At 36.1% G+C, this 19,432-nt stretch overlaps 1 protein-coding gene across 2 annotated transcripts; it reads right to left on the reverse strand.

Annotated features, from left to right (window-relative positions):
- Nucleotides 1-7,693: 7,693 nt before the first annotated feature.
- On the reverse strand, nucleotides 7,694-17,508 carry ZNF300 (zinc finger protein 300). Of its 2 annotated transcripts, XM_004686571.2 has the most exons (4): nucleotides 17,475-17,508; nucleotides 11,190-11,316; nucleotides 10,814-10,934; nucleotides 7,694-10,057 (listed from the first exon to the last, which is right to left on the reverse strand). In XM_004686571.2, the coding sequence occupies exons 1-4, from the start codon at nucleotides 17,487-17,489 to the stop codon at nucleotides 8,536-8,538; spliced, it is 1,785 nt and encodes a 594-aa protein (XP_004686628.2). In that variant the 5' UTR covers nucleotides 17,490-17,508; the 3' UTR covers nucleotides 7,694-8,535. The 2 variants fall into 2 exon arrangements, with proteins under 2 accessions (XP_004686628.2, XP_012583412.1); XM_012727958.1 differs by lacking the exons at nucleotides 11,190-11,316; nucleotides 17,475-17,508 and having other exon boundaries at nucleotides 7,694-10,055; nucleotides 10,808-10,927.
- Nucleotides 17,509-19,432: the final 1,924 nt, after the last annotated feature.

Below are 19,432 nucleotides of genomic sequence, written 5' to 3' on the forward strand. Positions count from 1 at the left end.
AAGTTTTTGCTCTCTATACAACTGATAAGGGTTTGATTACAAAGATATAGGAATAACTCACTTGATTCAACAAAAACAAAGTAAACAATCCAGTCAAAAAATGTATAGAAGAGCTAAAAACACGTCTCCAAAGAGGAAATGATAATGACCAACAGGTATATGAAAAAATGCTGAACATCACTTACAATTAGGGAAATGCAAATCAAAACCACAATGAGATACGATCTTACTCCAGTGAGAATGGCACGTGTAGAAAAAACGAGCTACAACAAATGATGGTGAGGCAGTGGTAAAAAAGGAACTTTCCTACAGTTGCCAGTGGGAAGGCAAACTGGACAAACCACTATGGAGACCACTGTAGAGGTTCCTCCTACTAAAAATGGAGCTACCTTATGACCCAGCAATTCTACTACCAGGGATCTCCCCAAAAGAAACAAAAACATTAATTCAAAAGGATACCTGCATCCCTATGTTTATTGAGCACTATTTAAAATAGGTAAGATATGGGCCCTCCCTGGTGGTGCAGTGGGTTAAAGCACAGCACTAAGAAGCTAAAGCCACTTCCGCATGAGTTTGATACCCGCCTGCGCCGGAGGTGACCACATGGCGCGGCAGACCTCTCCTGACCCGCCCGCTGCTCCCCTCAGCAGCTCCCTGCTCTGTCTCTGGTGAATCCTCTCACCCTCCACATCTCTGGCCTGTACCTCAGTTCCATAGGAATAAATAAATAAATCTTTAAAAAAAAATAGGTAAGGTATGGAAATGACCCAAATGCCCAAAAAATAGATGACTGGATCAAGATGTGGCATATGTCATGCTATTTAGCAATCAAAAAATAACAAACATGCCATTTGCAGCAATATGCATGAAGCTGGAAGGGATTATGCTTAGTGAAATAAGACAGAGGGAAAAAAAAAATACCAGATGATTTCACTTATAAGAGTAATATAGGAGAACTAAATAAGGGACTAGGAGATAATACAATTAAAAAAATCAAAACAAAATTAACAGGTGACTATAAATCAGAGACATTCTGCAGGGATGGGAGGAGAGGGATCCAAACAAGTGCCGGAAGAGCACAGGGACTATGGTGGTGGAGCATCAGTGAATTGGGTGAAAGGGTCCTGGGGAATAGGGACAACACCCAAGAAAATAAAGCAACTGTACAAAAATAAACAATGATGTAAAATATATATGAATTGTAAATTTTTTCCTTCTGTTTTCAGAAAGAGAAAGGCAAGCTATTCTCAAAAGGATAAGAAACAGCAAGTATTGACAAAAGTGTGGAGGAAAAGAAAACACTGGTGTAGTGTTGGTATGAATGTAAATTTTTGCATCTATTATGGAAAACATCATGGAGATGCCTCAAAACTTAAAAGCACAATTCCAATCAATCCAGCTATGCTATGTACCCGAAGAATATGAAAACAATGAATCCAGAGAGCTATATGCACTCCCATATTCATCATAGCATTATTTACAATAGCCAAGAATTGGGAAAAACCTAAGTACCTATTGACAGGTCATTGTGTAAATACATGCACAATGGAGTATGAATCGGCAGTATAAAAAAATGAGACCTGTGTTATTTGTAACAACATGGATGGGCCTTAGAAGGTATTATGCATAGTGAAATATCAGACAGAGTGATAAATACTGTATGATTTCACTCACATAAAGAAACAGTAGTATGTAAGGAAACAAAACAAGTGACTGAAATAAATTAAAAAAATTTAAACTATAAAACTAAATTGGTCGTTACCTGAAGGGATAAAAGGGGGTGGGTAAAATCAGCAAAAGGGAACAATTTTATGGTGAAATACAATTTCACTTTCAGTGGTGAATTTAATATATTATATACAGATGTTAATTTATAACGGTTTACACCTGAGACACAGATTTGTTATAAACCAATGTTATATCAATAAAAAATCATGCCAAAATATTTAGGAGTAAACATAACAAAAGAGATGAAAGACATATACAAAGAAAATTATGAGACTGTCAAAACAAAAAAGACACAAAAAAATGGAAAGATATTTCCTAAGCACAGATTGGAAGAATCAAGATTGTTACAATTGCTGCCCTACCAGAAATAAACAAACAAAAACCCCTCAGGTTCATTGTAATCCCTATCAAAGTTTAAATGGCTCTCTTCAAAATAATAGAGCAAACATTACTAGGGTTTATATGGAATCATAAAAGACCCCAAATAATAAAAATAATACTGAGAAAAGAAGAGGAAGGCAGGTAGCACTAAACTCAGTCTTCAAAATATACCACAAAACTATGATTAAAACAGTCACTGAAACAAAAACAGATAATATAGATCATTGGTATAAAATTGAGAGAACACAAATAAAAACCATATCTATGTGAAGAATTAATCCATACAACAGAGTTAAGCTATACACGGAAGCAAGGAAACTCTGTTCATAAATGGTGTTGGGAAAACTGAAGCTGTATTTGAAAGAATCAAAAAGATCATTATTTCACTCCACACACCAAAATAAAATAAAAATGTACAAAAGGTTTGGATGTAATACTTCAAACCATAAAATATAGGCAATAATATCCATGAGAAATTGAACTGACCTAAGTTTATCAGAAATGTTTAAGGATGATTAATCATATATACTAAATATAGTGACATGTATAACTGTGGGAGGAAGTATAGAAAAATAAGCAATCAGTAAGTTTCATAGAGAATTTGCAAAACTGCATAGCACAATGCAACCATGGATGACAATTGAATTTTATGCGATTTACAAACAGCAGGATGATTTCTAGCACTACATAATTATATAAAGGGATAAAAAGCCACTACAAATTTATAGCCATTTGTAGCTTATATGGGATATGGTATTTTGTTGTTCAATAATAAAATGAGTTAATTTTTTTATAATTGGGCTTGCTTCTGTGGACTTCACTTTCTTTCCCCAATTCCCCCACTAATATAGAAATCACTGTGGAATATTATTATCTTTAATATTGACTCTTTCAGTCAACAATTTTGTCATTATCATTAAATTTAATTTTATCCAATAAGGTTTTACAATTTTCTATAGAGATTCTTCCACTTTGTAATGTAATGTTAAGTATTTAATGTTTGATTGCTAATGTAAATAGTAGCTCTAAAACTTCACTATTATTGGTTTAAAGAATTTTTTTTAGTAAAACTGTATACAGCAATTTACACAAGAAACTGGTTGTTTCTAATAACCAGTATTTATATATTTATATATAATTGTATCATCTGCAAATAGAAATCCATTTTACTTTTCTTTTGCTAACCTGCCTATTACTTCTTTCTCTTGCCTCATTCCCTTAGCTAGCTCCTAAAGGCTAAAAATAGTGAAGTGTTAAACCAATAGGTGCTAAGTCTGAAACATAACTTTTATAGAAACCCATTACTAAATCAATGAGGTAGTATGGGACTGACAGGTGAAGTACCAAATGAAAGGCTAAGAGGGTGGGAGATGTGAAACTTTGTTAGACCTAACTCCCTCTTCACTAAATTTGTATTCCTAATATGACCAGTGTCCTCATGCCATCATAAAGGCCAGTTGGGACATCTTACATGAGGATATTTCAAGGTAGTTCAATCTATGAGATGTTTACATTGTCAGGTGGGTTCTTACAAGAGGGTCCCATTTTATAATAGAAAGAATTCAGCAATTCAAGAAAATCAGGAGGGCAGAAAATGTGATGGAATCAAGGAACTATGTGATAAATATGCAAACATACTTAAACCAGGTTTGTTCATATACCTTCATCCTTGCCAAATATACTTTCACATAGGGCTTTCCACAAGGCATCATTAACCAAAGCAGCTTATGGAGGTGTAGAGAGAATGACAGAAAGAAGGGCAAGGGGTATTTTAGAGATATCAAATTCTTAAATCTATGATGGGCATGACTTTCCACTCTAAGATTTTTCCCCTGCAGATGTCCTCAGTTCTCAGGGAATACAGTTGGTACTGATGCACTGGGTCTGAAAGGAACTGAAGAGACACACTAGACAGGTACACACAGCATAGGTTATATGTGTATGTGAAAAAAAAGTAGTAAAACTATAATAAAAACATCACTTTAACATACCAATTATCAATGACTATTAGAGTAAATGAATAGTTATAGGAAGAGGATAAAGAACACAGCTCTTGGGACTATGAAGAAAGTGAACATGTGGCTTTTTATACATTAGTATTATGATTAAGGGGACAATAAAGCAAGAAGAAATAACACTCATCAATATATACACACCAAATGAAGGATCATCTAAATATACTAGGTATATTATGTATATTATGTCATCTATGAAAACATATATTAGGGAAAATACATATGTAGTAGATATCAATACATAAATCAACAAGACAAAAAATAAGCATGGACACTAAAGCTTTAAACAATGACCCAGACCTCATGGGCCTAACACACATCTATAGAACACTGCACCCCAAAAATCTGAGTACATATTTTTCTCAAATTCACAAGGATCATTCTCAAGGATTTATCACATATTGAGACACAAGACAAATATCAATAAATAATACTAAGATTGAATCATACCAACTGTCTTTGACCATGAAGGAATCAAACTAGAAATAAACCATGTGAAGAAGACAAGAAACCTTCTTACTTCATGAAGATTGAAACCCACACTACTGGAGGAACACTGGATTAATGAGAAGATCAAACAAGAAATTAAAAAATGTCAATGAGGACACACCTCTACACCTCTCCAAAACTTATGGGACACATTAAAAGCAGCTATTAGAGGAAAATATTTAGCAATACAGGCTCACATAAAGAAACAAGAAACAACTCAAAGAAACAACCTAACCTCCCACCCTAAAGAACTGGGAAAAGACCAACAACAACAAAAACCCAAAAGCCAGCAGAACACAGGAAATAATAAAAATCAAAGCAGAAATAAATGAAATAGCAGTTAGGAAAATGATCCAAAAAAAAAAAAAACCAAAAAAAAAAAACAATGAAACCAAAAGTTGGTTCTTTGAAAAAATAAACAAAGTAGACAAATCTGTAGCCAGGCTCACAAAGAATAAACAGGAGAGGAGAAATCACAGCAGACACAGCAGAAATCAAAAGAATAATCAGAGAATACTATGAATAGCTATATGCAAACAAGTTCAACAATCTAGAAGAGATGGACAAATTCCCACAACTTCAAAATCATCCAAAGCTAGATAAAGAAGAAATAGAACAACCAAACAGGCCAATTGCAAGCAGTGAAATTAAAGCAGTAATTAAAACCCTACCTAAGAACAAAAGCCCATAACCAGCTTGATTTACGAATGAATTATAACAAATGTTCAGAAACTAGTGTCTATTCCACATAAACTCATTCAAAAAATGGAGAAGGGAATACTAACGAATGCATTTTATGAAGCCACCATCACACTAATACCAAAACTTAACAACAACACAAAAAAGGAAACTTCACAACTTCACACTAATCTCCCTAATGAAAATTGATGCAAAAATCCTCAACAAAAACTTGGCCAACAGAATCCAACAATGTATTACAAGAATAATCCACCATGACCAAGTGGATTTTATTCCAGGAGCAAAAGGATAGTTCAACATCCAAAAATCAATTAATGTAATCCATCACATTAACTGACAGAAAAATAAAAACCATATAAAAATAGCAATAGATGCAGAGAAGGCATTTGACAATGTTCAACATCCATTTATGATGAAGGCCTTGGAAATTCTTGGAATAGAAGGAATATACCTCAACATGATAAAAGCCACATATGACAAACACACAGACAATATTATCCTTAATGGAGAAAAGTTGACTTTCCTTTAAGATCAGGAAAAAGACAAGGGTGTCCACTGTTATGATTGCTCTTCAACATAATACTGGAAGTCCTAGCCAGAACAATAAGACAGGAAAAAGACATACAAGGGGTCCAAATAGGGAAATAAGTAAAACTAAATTTGCAGATGATATTATAACTTACATGGAAAACCCTAAAAATACTATAGAAAAACCAATCAAACCAATTAACCAGTTTAGTAAAATGACAGGATATAAAATCAACACAAAAGTCAGTAACTTTCCTATACACAACCAGTCAGAAGTGGAAATCCAAAAAGCCATCCTTCTTTACAGTTGAACAACAACAACAAAATCAAGTACTTGGGAATAAACTGTTAAGGTAAAAGACCTACATACAGAAACTTACAAAACATTGTTATAAGAAGACACAAAGAAATGAATAGATATTCCCCTACTGATGGACTGAAAGAATTAACATCATTGAAATGGACATCTTACCAAAAATGATTTACAGTTTAACACTATTCCAATAAAAATCTCAACAACATTCTTTAAAGACATAGAACAAATATCAATGAAATTTATATGGAACCATAAAAAACCTCGACTAGCCAAAACTCTCCTGACTAAAAGGAAAGAGAATGGAGGTATCATATGCTCAGACTTCAAACTATACTACAAAGCCATAATAGTCAAAACGGCATGGTTCTGAATAAGAGCAAACATACAGACCAGTGGATTTGAACAGAAAACCCAGATATAAAACCACAGTTTTATGTCAGCTAATTTTTGAAAAAGGAGCAAAGAATATGCAATGGAATAAAGAGTGTTCAAACAAATGTTGCTGAGAAAACTGAGCTATGTGCAAAAAAAGGAAACTAGATTACCTCACACCACCCACAAAAATCAACTCAAAATGGATTAAAGTACTAGACATAAAAATGGATTAAAGTACTAGACATAAGATCTGAAATCATAAACTAGAAGAAAATATTGGCAAAACATTACATGACATACAGCTCAGTAACATCACCCAAAGCATGGCTAGTGAAGGAAAGGACAAACAGCTGGGACTACATCAAATTAAGAGCTTCTATTACACAAAAATGAGATACCCCACTGATTGGGAGAAAATTTTTGTACCAATATTAAAGGACTGATCATAAAGATATACAAAGAGGTGATGAAATTCAACAAAAATAATGGGTTGAACGGGCAGAAGAGCTAAAAAGACACTTCTCCAAAGAAGAAATGCAAATGGCCAACAGTCATATGAAAAAATGTTCAACATCACTTATAAGAAAAATGCAAATCAAAGCCACAATAGATATCATGTCACACTAGTGTGAAAGGCAGGTGTTAAACTAGCAACAATAAATGTTGGAGAGGATGTGGAGAAAGAGGAACTCTCGTACACTGCTGGTGGGAATGCAAACTGGTAAAACCACTATGGAAAGCTGTTTGAAGGTTTCTCAAACTACTAAAAATGGAGTTTCCATATGATCCAGCAGTCCTACTCCTTGGGATCTACCCGAAGGACACAAAAACATTCATTCAAAATGACACTTGCACCCCTATGCTTATTGCTGCTTTATTTACAATAGGGAAGATGCCCAAAAGTAGATGACTGCATCAAGATGTGGTACATATACACGATGGGATATTACTCAGCAATCAAAAAAGATAAACTCATGTCTTTTGCAGCAACATGGATGGAGCTGGAAGGAATCATGCTTAGTGAAATAAAACAGAAAGATATAAATACTGGATGGTTTCACTCACAGTAGGAGCGTAAGGGATCAGGGGGAAAAAAAGGAATTATAATAAAGTAAAAACAAAAGTCAATAAACAACTATAAACCAGAGACATGCTGCAGGGGGGTTAGGGGAATAGGATCAAAATTGTGTGCAGAGAATGCACACAACATGGGTGACTTGGTGGGAAATTCACAGGGATTACAACTGAGATGAAAGAATGTACAAAATGAAGAATGATGTTAAAAAAATGATTCAACATAAAAATAGAAAAATGTTCTGAAGGTTTGTTTGAAGCTACATAGTCTGAGTAATTGAGCCAGTATTAAAACCCAAGACCATTTGACTTTGGTATCAGATTCCCAGGGAGTGCCCAGGTAAGCAGCATCAATTTCAAGGTCTAGCATGCTTCCAGAGATACAAGTCAACTATGTGCATGAGATAGGAAAACACATAAAAATCAACTTTATTGAATCTGATCAAGCTATAATTCAATCTTTGTAAGACTGAAATACATGTAAGAATTTTACATGTATATATGGGTCATACCAAGTCTCCTAATAGTGTAGTTGCTAGGAACTGAATTTTTTGTTTTATTCAACTCTCTTATGTCTTTTATAGGTAGTTACTATGTTGCCAAATTTATGCCAATCTAATACTAACAATTTCACAATGATCATTGTTAATGTGGTATAAATATGGAACTTGATAATATTCTATGTACATAATTTGTTCTACTGACCATATAGCTCATGACTTTAGATTTACATGCCATGTTGAAAATGTCCCTTATTTAATAGTTGTCCATTTAATAAGTGTCCTTTAATAGTTGCTGAAAAACATATGATCACACTACAAACATGTAAAACTTTATCTACAAAAATGTCTTCCAGAAAGAATCTGGTCAAATTAATCAAGTTTTTTAGATTTATTAAGGCTTGAACTAATAGTAAAGGCCTTTCTGTGTTCAGTTCATTATTTTACCATTGTTATGAATTCTTTGATGTACAGTGAGTTGTGATTTCTGAATAAAGGCTTTGCCACATATAGCACATTGATAAGGTCTTTCTCCAGTATGAATTCTTTGATGTAAAACAAGGTCTGACTTCTGGGAAAAAGCTTTACCACAGTCTGCACATATGTAAGGTTTCTCTCCTGTATGAATTCGCTGATGTCCTGGGAGGTGAGATTTCTGAGAGAAGGCTTTCCCACACTCAGTGCATACATAAGGTTTTTCTCCTGTGTGAATTCTCTGATGTCCAATGAGATGTGATTTCTGACAGAAGGCTTTTCCACATTCACTGCATTTATAAGGTTTCTCTCCAGTATGTGTTCTCTGATGTATGATGAGTTGTGACTTCCTGGAGAAGGTCTTTCCACATTCAGTACATTCATAAGGTTTCTCCCCAGTATGAATTAACTGATGTGTAATGAGTTCTGTCTTCCTGCTGAAGGCTTCTTCACATTGAGAACATTTGTAGGGTTTCTCCCCAGTGTGAATTCTTTTATGTATAATAAGATGAGATTTCTCACAGAAGGCTTTCCCACATTCTGTACACTCATATGGCTTCTCTCCAGTATGAGCTCTATGATGTATAATAAGTTGTGACTTCTGGGAGAATGCCTTGCCACACTCTCTGCATTCATAAGGTTTCTCTCCTGTGTGAATTCTCTGATGTATAATGAGGGGTGATTTCTGGGAAAAGGCTTTCCCACATTCTCTACATTCATATGGTTTTTCCCCAGTGTGAACTCTCTGATGTATAATGAGTGATGATTTTTGAGAGAAGGCTTTTCCACATTCAGAACATTCATAAGGCTTCTCACCAGTATGAGTTCTCTGATGTACTATGAGATGAAACTTTTCACTGAAGGCTTTCCCACATGCACCACAATCATATGGTTTCTTTCCGGTATGAATTCGCTGATGGACAATAAGCTGTGATTTCTTAGCAAAGGCTTTTCCACATGTAATGCATACACAGGTTTTCTCCCTAGGTTCAACATTCCTATATGGAAAAAGGGATTGTTTACTGCTGAAAATATTTCCACACTGATTATCATCACAAGATATTACTCCACTGTGAATTTTCTCAAGATTAGAATTAGACTCATCAGGATTTTTTCTTGAATAGCTCTTATTACAATTAGGCAAGTCAATAGTAGGTTTCAAGTTCTTTTTAAATGAATCATAGTTATGGCTTCTTTGTCTTGAATCAACTGTCCCTATGCACTCTTGAAATATTTTCCTCAGTGCATTATATTTATGGTCTGAATCCACCATCACTGTTTTGTTACTGATGACTGTGACTTCTCTGAAAAGTTTGTCTTGGTTTTCCTCACATCTCTGCAGCTGGTCATTATCTTGACAGACTTTTAAAATAGAGTATATGGAACCATCCTTTGTGATTCCTTTGAGCATCTTATTATGGAAGGACAAAGATCCCAAAATACATGATTGGGGGTTGTCAAGGTCACTCTTCATATCTAAAAGAAAGATAAAATCAGTCAAAAAGAATAATTAACATTGTATAGAAGTATAGCATATGATTGATTCAATGTAGTTAATGAACTCAAAAAACAGGGGTATGTTATCTAGAGACATGCTATCTAGGAAGACATTACAGCATACAGGGTGGCCTGATGATTGCAGAAAACCTTATGAAATCATATAGATAAGGATATTAAAGAGAAATATTCGTGGAAAAACTAGACCTGAAGGAACAAAATTACCTGGGTTATTGTGACTTTGCTTTTAAATTACTCTTCTACTTTTCCACTTTATGATTGGAAACATTTTTAACCATTTTAATTCATTTATTTTATAACCAATTTGTCTTATACATATCTTATTATTATCTTGTCACTGCCATCTGGAGAAACAAGGTCTCCTCTGCTCTTAAAATACTTTAATCCTCTTTAGTTTACTTTCCTAATTAACAACTAACACAAAGAAAAATCCACGGTCTTGCTATGAATTTAGTCACACCAAGAATCACACTTTAATTCTACTACTTCCATAAATGCTTCCTCACAAAGTTGTCCCCAAAATGCCATATTTCTCTAACATCAAGGTTTTGTTCCCCACCATTTGACTTTACCCTCGCCTTTTGGTATCATGAATACATCAGTTATTTGCTAAATATCTACTAAATTCTCAGCACAGGAACAAAGAATAACAGGTTTCAACTAAGGTCAGAAACATATGCCTCGGGAAACAATCAATTAAAAAAATTTACTTTCCTTGTCTCCCATCTGCCTGATTTTCATCTGGATAGATCCAATTTGATATCTCTTTCTTTATGATCCATGGGTCTTCTCCTTGTTCCAACTTGGAGATGACATCTGGTTTGGAAACTGGAAACCCTATCACATGAAAATCACATAAGAAATGGTATTGACTGCATGACAAAAAGAAAAGATGCATTTTCCACTGAGGAGGTCTACAGTGAAATTGTCCACTTGGCTCTTAGCATTTGGGAAGGCATGAAGATCATTATGTATGTCATTATGTATGTCAGGAACCACCCAACCACAGCAGCTGATAACTGAGTTATGTAGGGAGCCATCCTTACCTATTGAAACCAGGAAACACTGAGTTATGTAGGGAGCCATCCTTACCTATTGAAACCAGGTGGCTGTAGTTCTCCAGCATCACATCCTTATATAGAGTTCTCTGAGCAGAGTCCAGTTGCTGCCACTCCTCCTGGGTGAAATCCACAGCCACATCTTTGAACGATACTGACTCCTGTAACAGTATACTCTCATTCAATGTGTATCATAGTATTTGGGAGAAATAATGTAAATATTTAGCAAGCAGAGCCACATAGAACAAGAAAACAGAAGAGGTAAATCTTAAAATGCTTGCCTAATAGAAATGGAATTTAATAAATGATAAGGTGAGCATTCAAATAACTGGAAGATACATTATGCAATGGATAGTACTGAGATGACTAGATAGTTGACAGGAAAAAGAATAATACTGAATCCATATTACAGGTTGCACTGCATCCCCTGCAAATTTACATGTCATAGTCTGTTCACTCATTGAGGTGCTGAGGGTTCCTCAATGTGTGAGACCTTATTCTGAGAGCTTGTTTGGAGGTTATAGTAGGGGAGTACAGCTACTTGTATACCCTTGTCTGAAGAACAGGCCCTCGCTATTCAGGGAAGGCCATGCTCTTTGACCCAGCACACAGATTCGGGAATGTCACACATTCCCGAGTGGTGAGGGAAGAAGGGGACACCTGCCTAGCGAGCCAGATCAAACGAATCGGCTCTGGTGATCTGTGGGGTGACAGAAGTCGCTGCCAGATCACCCTTACATCCTGAGACCTTATTTTGAAAAAGGATATTGCAGTGAATTCTTACGAGGTCAACAGAATGGTACCTACTCCAGTATGACTGACGTCTCTACCAAAAAATTTTTTGAACAGCCAGATGCAAGGAAGGTGATATGAAGAGACAAGGGGAGAAGACAGTCATCTACAAGTCAAGGGAAGAGGTCTGGAACAGATATCTTTTCCAAAGACCTCAGAAGTGACAGCCCTGTTACAGCACTGTCTCTGGGATGATGGGGCAATAATTTACTGTTATTCAATCTACCCAGTTTTGTGGCACTTTGCTACAGCAGCTTTAGCACTGAATACACCATCTCTTACAGCATGGAAAATAGAAGAACAAAACCATTATTCTGGATGAAGCAAAACTGCAAACTCAAAAAGATCTAAGACTATAAAAATTATAAAACAAAACATTGGAGAATTTAATAATTGTAGAGCAGAAGAGGTCTTTTAAGTAAAAAGAAAATCATAGAGTGTCATAGTTCTTGAAGATCATAATCTATCCTCTTATTTCATAGGAAAATAGTCATAGTTTCTCCTGACTCCAGCTGTTTTCCAATATATATGTAAAGTAATGAAGTATACCAATTACAACATCATTGCTGAATAGACACATGGAATTTTCAGATAACATTCATGAAAAAAAAAAACCCAATAAATTATTGTGACATTAAAATAAAGGACTTGGGTAAGTTTAGAGCTATAGATATTTTTAGAGGGAAAGTTGACTATTTCAATTACATTATCATTATATTCACAACAGCTGTCATCTAGTAGTGAAAAGTGAATGGTTTATTATTTTAAACAATTTTCAGTTTTTTCCCCTGAATATTCTAACACTTTATCAAATACTGTTTTCAAAATGAAAATGAATTATTATTTCAAATAGTAATAATAGCTAACACTTTAATAAAGAATAAGCCATTTCCATTTATGGTTCTAAGTATGATTTGTACTCACTTAATTCTCAAAACCATACAATGATTGTAATTGCCATTTTACAGATGAGGAAACAATTCCAGTCACAAGGATATATTGTAAATCTGCTAAAAGTAAAGGGAAATCACATGTACCGACATGGAAAGTATTCAAAATGCATACAGAGATCTCTAAACTGGACAGTAATGTTAAAAATCAAGATGCACAGGGGCCCTCCCTGGTGGTGCAGCGGGTTAAAGCACAGCACTGAGAAGCTAAAGCCACTTCCACATGAGTTTGATTCCTGCCTGTCCCGGAGGTGACCACATGGCGCGGCAGACCTCTCCTGATCCGCCCGCTGCTCCCCTCAGCAGTGTGCTTCCTCGATCTGCCTGTTCTGCTCCCCACTCTGTCTCTGGTGAAGCTTCTCATCACCCCTGAGCCTCTGGCCTGTACCCCAGTTCTGTATGCACAAATAAATAAATCTTAAAAAAAAAATCAAGGTGCACAAAGGAATGGTTACTTAAAAATTATTTTTCTACAAGAAAAGTATAAGGAAAAAGAGACACTTGCACATCTGTAATTTCGTGTATATACATTTAGTCACAGTTATTCAGAAAGGTATGAAGGTTAGAAACATGAACACTGGTAATCTCAGGAGGAGTAGAGTGTAAGTTCTCTGTTATGGAATTTTTATTTTATTAACATAATGAAACAAAATAATTTATCATGTACACAGTGAATATGGCAGGGAGAAAAGGAATAATAGACTTAAAAATGAAAAAGCAGAGAAGGAACTGGCCTTGTGTTGGACTGTAACCCTACAACCTGAAACCACAGCAAAGAGGACAGAGCATCAGGGACTTGCTCTTGAAAGCTTTGCCAGATAACTAGAGTATAAGAACTCACTTTTGAGAACTATTTTGGAAGATTATTCAAAATGTGCAGTGTTATCTACATTTTGGATAACTAGTGCTATCCAAACACTAGTGACTAGTGTTAGGTAATGTTGCTCCTCTCAACAAACTTTTTTTCAGTCAAGTAATATCTTCAGCATTTCAGGCCATATGATCTTAGCACCCAACACTATACAAAACCAGGCACAGACAATACGTAATTAAGTGGCATGGTTGTGCTGGCAATACAACTGTGTATATAGGGCCTTCCCTGGTGGTGCAACAGGTTGGGATGCAGCACTGCAAGCTAGCTGCAGCCACTCAGTGAGTGTTCGATTCCCTGCCCCGGAGGTGACCCACATGGCGTGGCAGACCTCTCCTGTTTTGCTCGCTGCTCCCCTCAGCAGTGTACTTTGTTGATCTGCCTGCTCTGTTCCCCACTCTGTCTCTGGTGAATACTCTCACTGCTCCTGTACCTCTAGTCTGTACCCCAGTTCTGTATGAATAAATAAATAAATCTTAAAAAAAACCCCACAAAAGGGTGGAGTGGGGAATGGGATCAATAACGGGGGTGGGGGGAGGGAAATGCACAGGATTATGGTGATGGCACACCGGTGACTTGGTGATGGGAAACCCGCGGGGATTACAATTGAGATGGAAAAAAAATGTACAAAATGATGTAAAAATAAACTTTTGTAATAATAATAATAAAAAAAACCCCACAAAAACCTGTGTATATAATAAGGGAGCACTGGATTTTGCCTACAGGCAATAGCTTGGTGATCCCAGCTCTAGAGGACAAAGTTCAAGGAGTTTGGCTCTAACATTCTATTTTTCCTGTAAAAGAGATCATTTTGTGATCGATTACTGGAGGGCTGGTGAGAATATTGTGTACTCTGTCACCTAGGGAAAGACACAAAGGGAAATCTGTTCTTGTCTTACTTTGCAAGAAATAATTTTTCCCTATGGGATATGTATGTTTTTCCTACAGAGGACTACAAGTCATTTAATTGATGATATCTGTAAGAAAGATCAGAAAAACTGGTATATCAACTCTTAAGAATAGTTTTTTAAGCTATATTATTTACCTATTCCTTCCAGATTTTCATTTTTATTTTGGATACATTTTTCCTAACCACAATTTTAGTTATTTATAATTTCCTTATTTGTAGCAAACAAAGGAGGAAATTTTAAAAATTAAATATGACACCAATAGCAACAAAAGCCAAATTAAATCAGTGGGATGTATTAAACTAAAAAGCTTTTACAGGATAAAGAAAAATCATCAAAAAATTGATCATTTGTTGGAATGGGAAAATATTTACAAATCATAGATCTTATTATAAGAGATTACTATCCAAATTATATAAAGAACTCAATACCACTCAATAACAAACAAATACCAAAAACAATCCTTTGAAAAACTGGGCAGAAGATCTAAACACACATTAGTCCAAAAAAGGTGAGGAAAAGAAGTGTATATCATTAATCATCAGGGAAATGCAAATCAGTCACAATGTCATTTTATACCTGTTAAAACTATCAAAAATACAAGATATGAAAAATGTAGTAGAGGACGTGGAGAAAAAAGAGCGCTTTTGTGGAGAATATAAATTAGTACAATTTGGTGCAAGCACTATGGAAAACAGTATGGAGACCCCTCAAAAAATTAAAAAATAGAATTTAGTTAGAATGTAGAAATCCCAATTCTGGGTATATATCTATCTGAAGGTAATGAAATCATCTCATAACGATATCTGCACCCCCATATTCATATGTTCATTGCAATATTATTTACAATTGTCAAGACATGAAAACACCTAAGTATATAATGACAGATGATTGGTTAAAGCAACTGTATAAATACACACATAATCACACACACACACATACTTTCACGCACTACAGAATATTTTTTCATCATAAAAATGAATGAAATCTTGCTGTTGTAACATGAATGGATGAATGGAACATTCATATTAAATATGTAATATGTAATATGTCAAGTGAAGTAAGTCAGACAAAATTATCACATGATCTCTTTCATATGTAGAATTAAGAAGAAAAAAATAACATGAAGTTTGCGGGTACAGAGAGCACTCTGGTGGTCACCAGAGGCAGGGTTGGGTGGGGGTGGAGTGGGAGGAATGGCTAAGGGAGATAAAAGGTGAAAAAGAAAAATAATATAAACAGACAAATAAATAAATGCATGACAGGCTGCTGAGTTACAAAAAAACCAAAAACCTCTAAAATTTCCTATAATTTAGTCATGTTGAAATTACCATTGTTATTTTTCTGGTACATTTCTTTGCAGACAATTTCTATGTATATTATATAATTAAAAAGAAAAGAATTCTAGAGGAAGTTAGAAATTGATATAAATTTAAAAAAGAAAGAGGGAAGAAAGCAAAAAATAAAAAAGCAATGAAGGGGTCCCACAGATTTACTGAGTTTATGCAGGTTTCAACAATAAAATGCAATAAAAAGCCATGTACATATATGTAATGCAAATCAATATTATTAGTTATTTGCATAACTCTAATGGGAAAATCTGATGAAACTGTACTCACCTATTAACTTCTTTGTAAATCTTTTTCTGAAAGCTACAAATTGAGCTATTTCATTTAAAAAGGGTAAGAGTGAGAAAAGAGAGAGAAGGTAGACCATCACCTGTTCTCAACTGCTTAATAAAACCCAACCCTTGTTAAATCCATACCACTGCCTATTATGTACCTGCGCTCCTGCAGCAGTTTAGAGCTGGAGAAAAACTCAGGGTGGACCAGAATGGTCTCTTTCTACACCAGAATTAACTTCTAGGGGTTTTTCCAGAATTCATTCACTTGCCTACCTAGCCAGAATACTTGCTCATCAAAATTGCTCATACTGTAAACCAGTGTTGGTTTCATCTGGGTAATTTTTTTAAAAAAGATTTATTTATTTATGCTTACTGAACTGGGATACAGGCTGGAGGTGTGGTGGGTGAGAGGATTCATCAGAGACAGAGTGGGGAGCAGAGAACAGGCAGATCTACTGAAATATACTGCTGAGGGGAGCAGCTGGCAGGTGAAGAGAGGTCTGCCCATGCCATGTGGGTTAGCAACCTGGCTGGGGATTGAACTTGTGCTGCAGTGGCTTTGGAGAGCTTCATAACGCGGCGCCACCAGGGAGAGCCCTCATTTGGGTAATTTTATAAACCATGGACTCTAGGAACACAGATTGAATGTAGTCTGGCCATCCAGATTTTTAAAATCCTGGTAATTCCAGTGTGCAAACATAAGAACAACTGGCTTATAAATCACCTGAAATCTTAGTAAAGTGCAAATTCTGATTTGTTTGGTGTGGAGAAGATTACCCCAGATTTATTCCAAATAAATCCCAGGCCATCTGTTTTCTGCAGATCACCTTCTGAGTGTCAAGGATCTAAAGGGTCTGAATTTTTCCTCTCTGCTAGAATGTTCAGTAGTCGAAGTCCTTCTCCTCACTTTTGCGCTCAGTACATGACTTTGTTTTAGCCCACTGGGAAAAGCCAAACCACCCATAGAGATTCCATAATCCCTGTTTACAAATTTAATGTTCTTTCCTCTTGATACTTTAGTACCATCCATGCTGCCAACTAATGAAAACATCCCACAAATTCACAGGTGTGAATATCATTTGCACGATCCTTTCTATCCTTATCAATCATATTGGACTAGAATGAATGAATGAATGAGTAAATAAATAACTGAAAAATAAATAAAAGCACTCACCTGGGACTTCATCATTTTCTGCTTTCTTCTAAAAGTTCAGATGCCTGAATAAACAAAATTCATTGTTAGTGGGCTATTTTTACAGACCAGACCTAAGCTACATCTTTCCCATTCATCAGTCTAGAAACAAGACCTGGCAGAAGTCAGGTGAGATGAGTATCCTGTAGGATACTCATCAGACTGGTAAAATTATGTGAAGAAAGTTCTCTTATGACCACATTATCATTACAAAGAACAAGTTTTTAAATGCATAGATATGAAAATGTTTCATATTGAGTAACATCTGAGTTCTCCTCACATGAACCAGCAGTTCTTTTTGTAGAATATTTTCAATGAATTCTCCTCACATGAACCAGCAGTTCTATTTGTAGAATGTTTTCATCAGGCATTGAACAAGTATTCCTATGGCACTGACAGAAAGGAATATACTGCAAAGCAAGAAGGTAAACACCTGTTAAATTTTTCTCAGTCCAAAGAGGAGTCATGCAGACAGGGCTGAACTAGTTCAGAGGAAATGAGAACTTCCATGACAATGAGACTGTTTCATAGGGGGTATTTTAAGCTTTGTCAAACAGATCTGGAAAGAAACAACCAGGAGAAAATCATACTCATCTATGGGCTCATAGTAGATGCTCAATAGATGTATGTATTTTGAATAAAGTATACAATAATTTCAATAAATTTAGGAGAGAAAAAGATAGGGCTAAAAGCACACTATTCATAATATTCCTATCCTTTTGATTTCTTTGGTCTTGTTTTAAAATGATCATTTCAAAGGAATAAAATGGCTAAAGAAGCAACAGTGGATTCATGGCTTGGCTTTTAAGAACTTCACGGTTGCCTATGACGTGTGGACATTTTAACGTACTAATTAAAATCTTGCCTTGTAAATTGGAGCTGATCGCCTGAATCTCTGGGTCTAGCAATCATATCCCCCTACAGAGCAACCCATGCCCATCCCTGACAACCACAGGGATGCCCAGGTCGTGTAGTCTACAACCCCTTCACCAATCAAATCACAGATTCCCTAGTCTTAGAAATCACCGACCTCCACTATCAATACCCCCACAGACACTTCTGATCCCACAGATAACCCCGTCATTGGCACATCATCTTCCAATTACTAATCGACAAGCTCACGTCATCCTTCACTCCCAAACAAACCTAACACTAACCCCACACTTCTCCCTCACAGGAGACCTCATAAACCTCCACAGATTGACGTTCCCCGGGCCGCTCTTCATTACCAATTCCAGAGACTCACTCGTATCAAACAGATCCAGCTGCGGACCTGCGGCTCCGTTACCAGGTCCTGAAACGCCCATCACCACTTAACATCGGGCAGCTATGACAATAGCTACAGTGGCGAACTCTCGGGCTTCCAGACCGGGTGAATCGGATGCGAGACTTTTCAGCCTGCGCCGTTCGGTACTGGACGGCGGTTTGGACCTCTAGATTACTGGACCGCTTTGTTCAGGAGGCAACATGGCAGCTCCCGGTCACTGTGCTATGGGGGCCGCCATCTTGAACGTCGCACAGTGGAGGATATTCCCCCTCTCCCCACCCACCGGAGGTTGGGCTGAACCAACCCGGCGGCAGAAAAGGGAGGTGGCAGTAAAATGAAAGATTATACAAACCAATAAGATGCAGATTTTTCTAGAGGTTTTATAGGATAATAGGGGAAGACACTTGAGTAATACATTGTCTATTAGAAAATTGCATTTGGTGAATGAGGCAGAATTGGGATGATACAATATTCTCATTGACGACTCTATTTAAATGAGTTGTTAATAGTCCAGCCCAATTTGGGAGATTCTGTTTGCATGGAGGGGTGAAAGCATGCAACTCTCTACTGGGATAATTGGTGGGAAAGCAAGGCTAAAGGGATGCAGAGTTCCATTGAGGGCAGAGAAAAGTATTCACAGTAGTAATGGATTTTATGGAAAAACCATTGTAAG

The sequence above is a fragment of the Condylura cristata genome, unplaced genomic scaffold (assembly GCF_000260355.1).
Source record: "Condylura cristata isolate star-nosed mole 26May11 unplaced genomic scaffold, ConCri1.0 scaffold00021, whole genome shotgun sequence".
Lineage (NCBI taxonomy): Eukaryota > Metazoa > Chordata > Mammalia > Eulipotyphla > Talpidae > Condylura > Condylura cristata.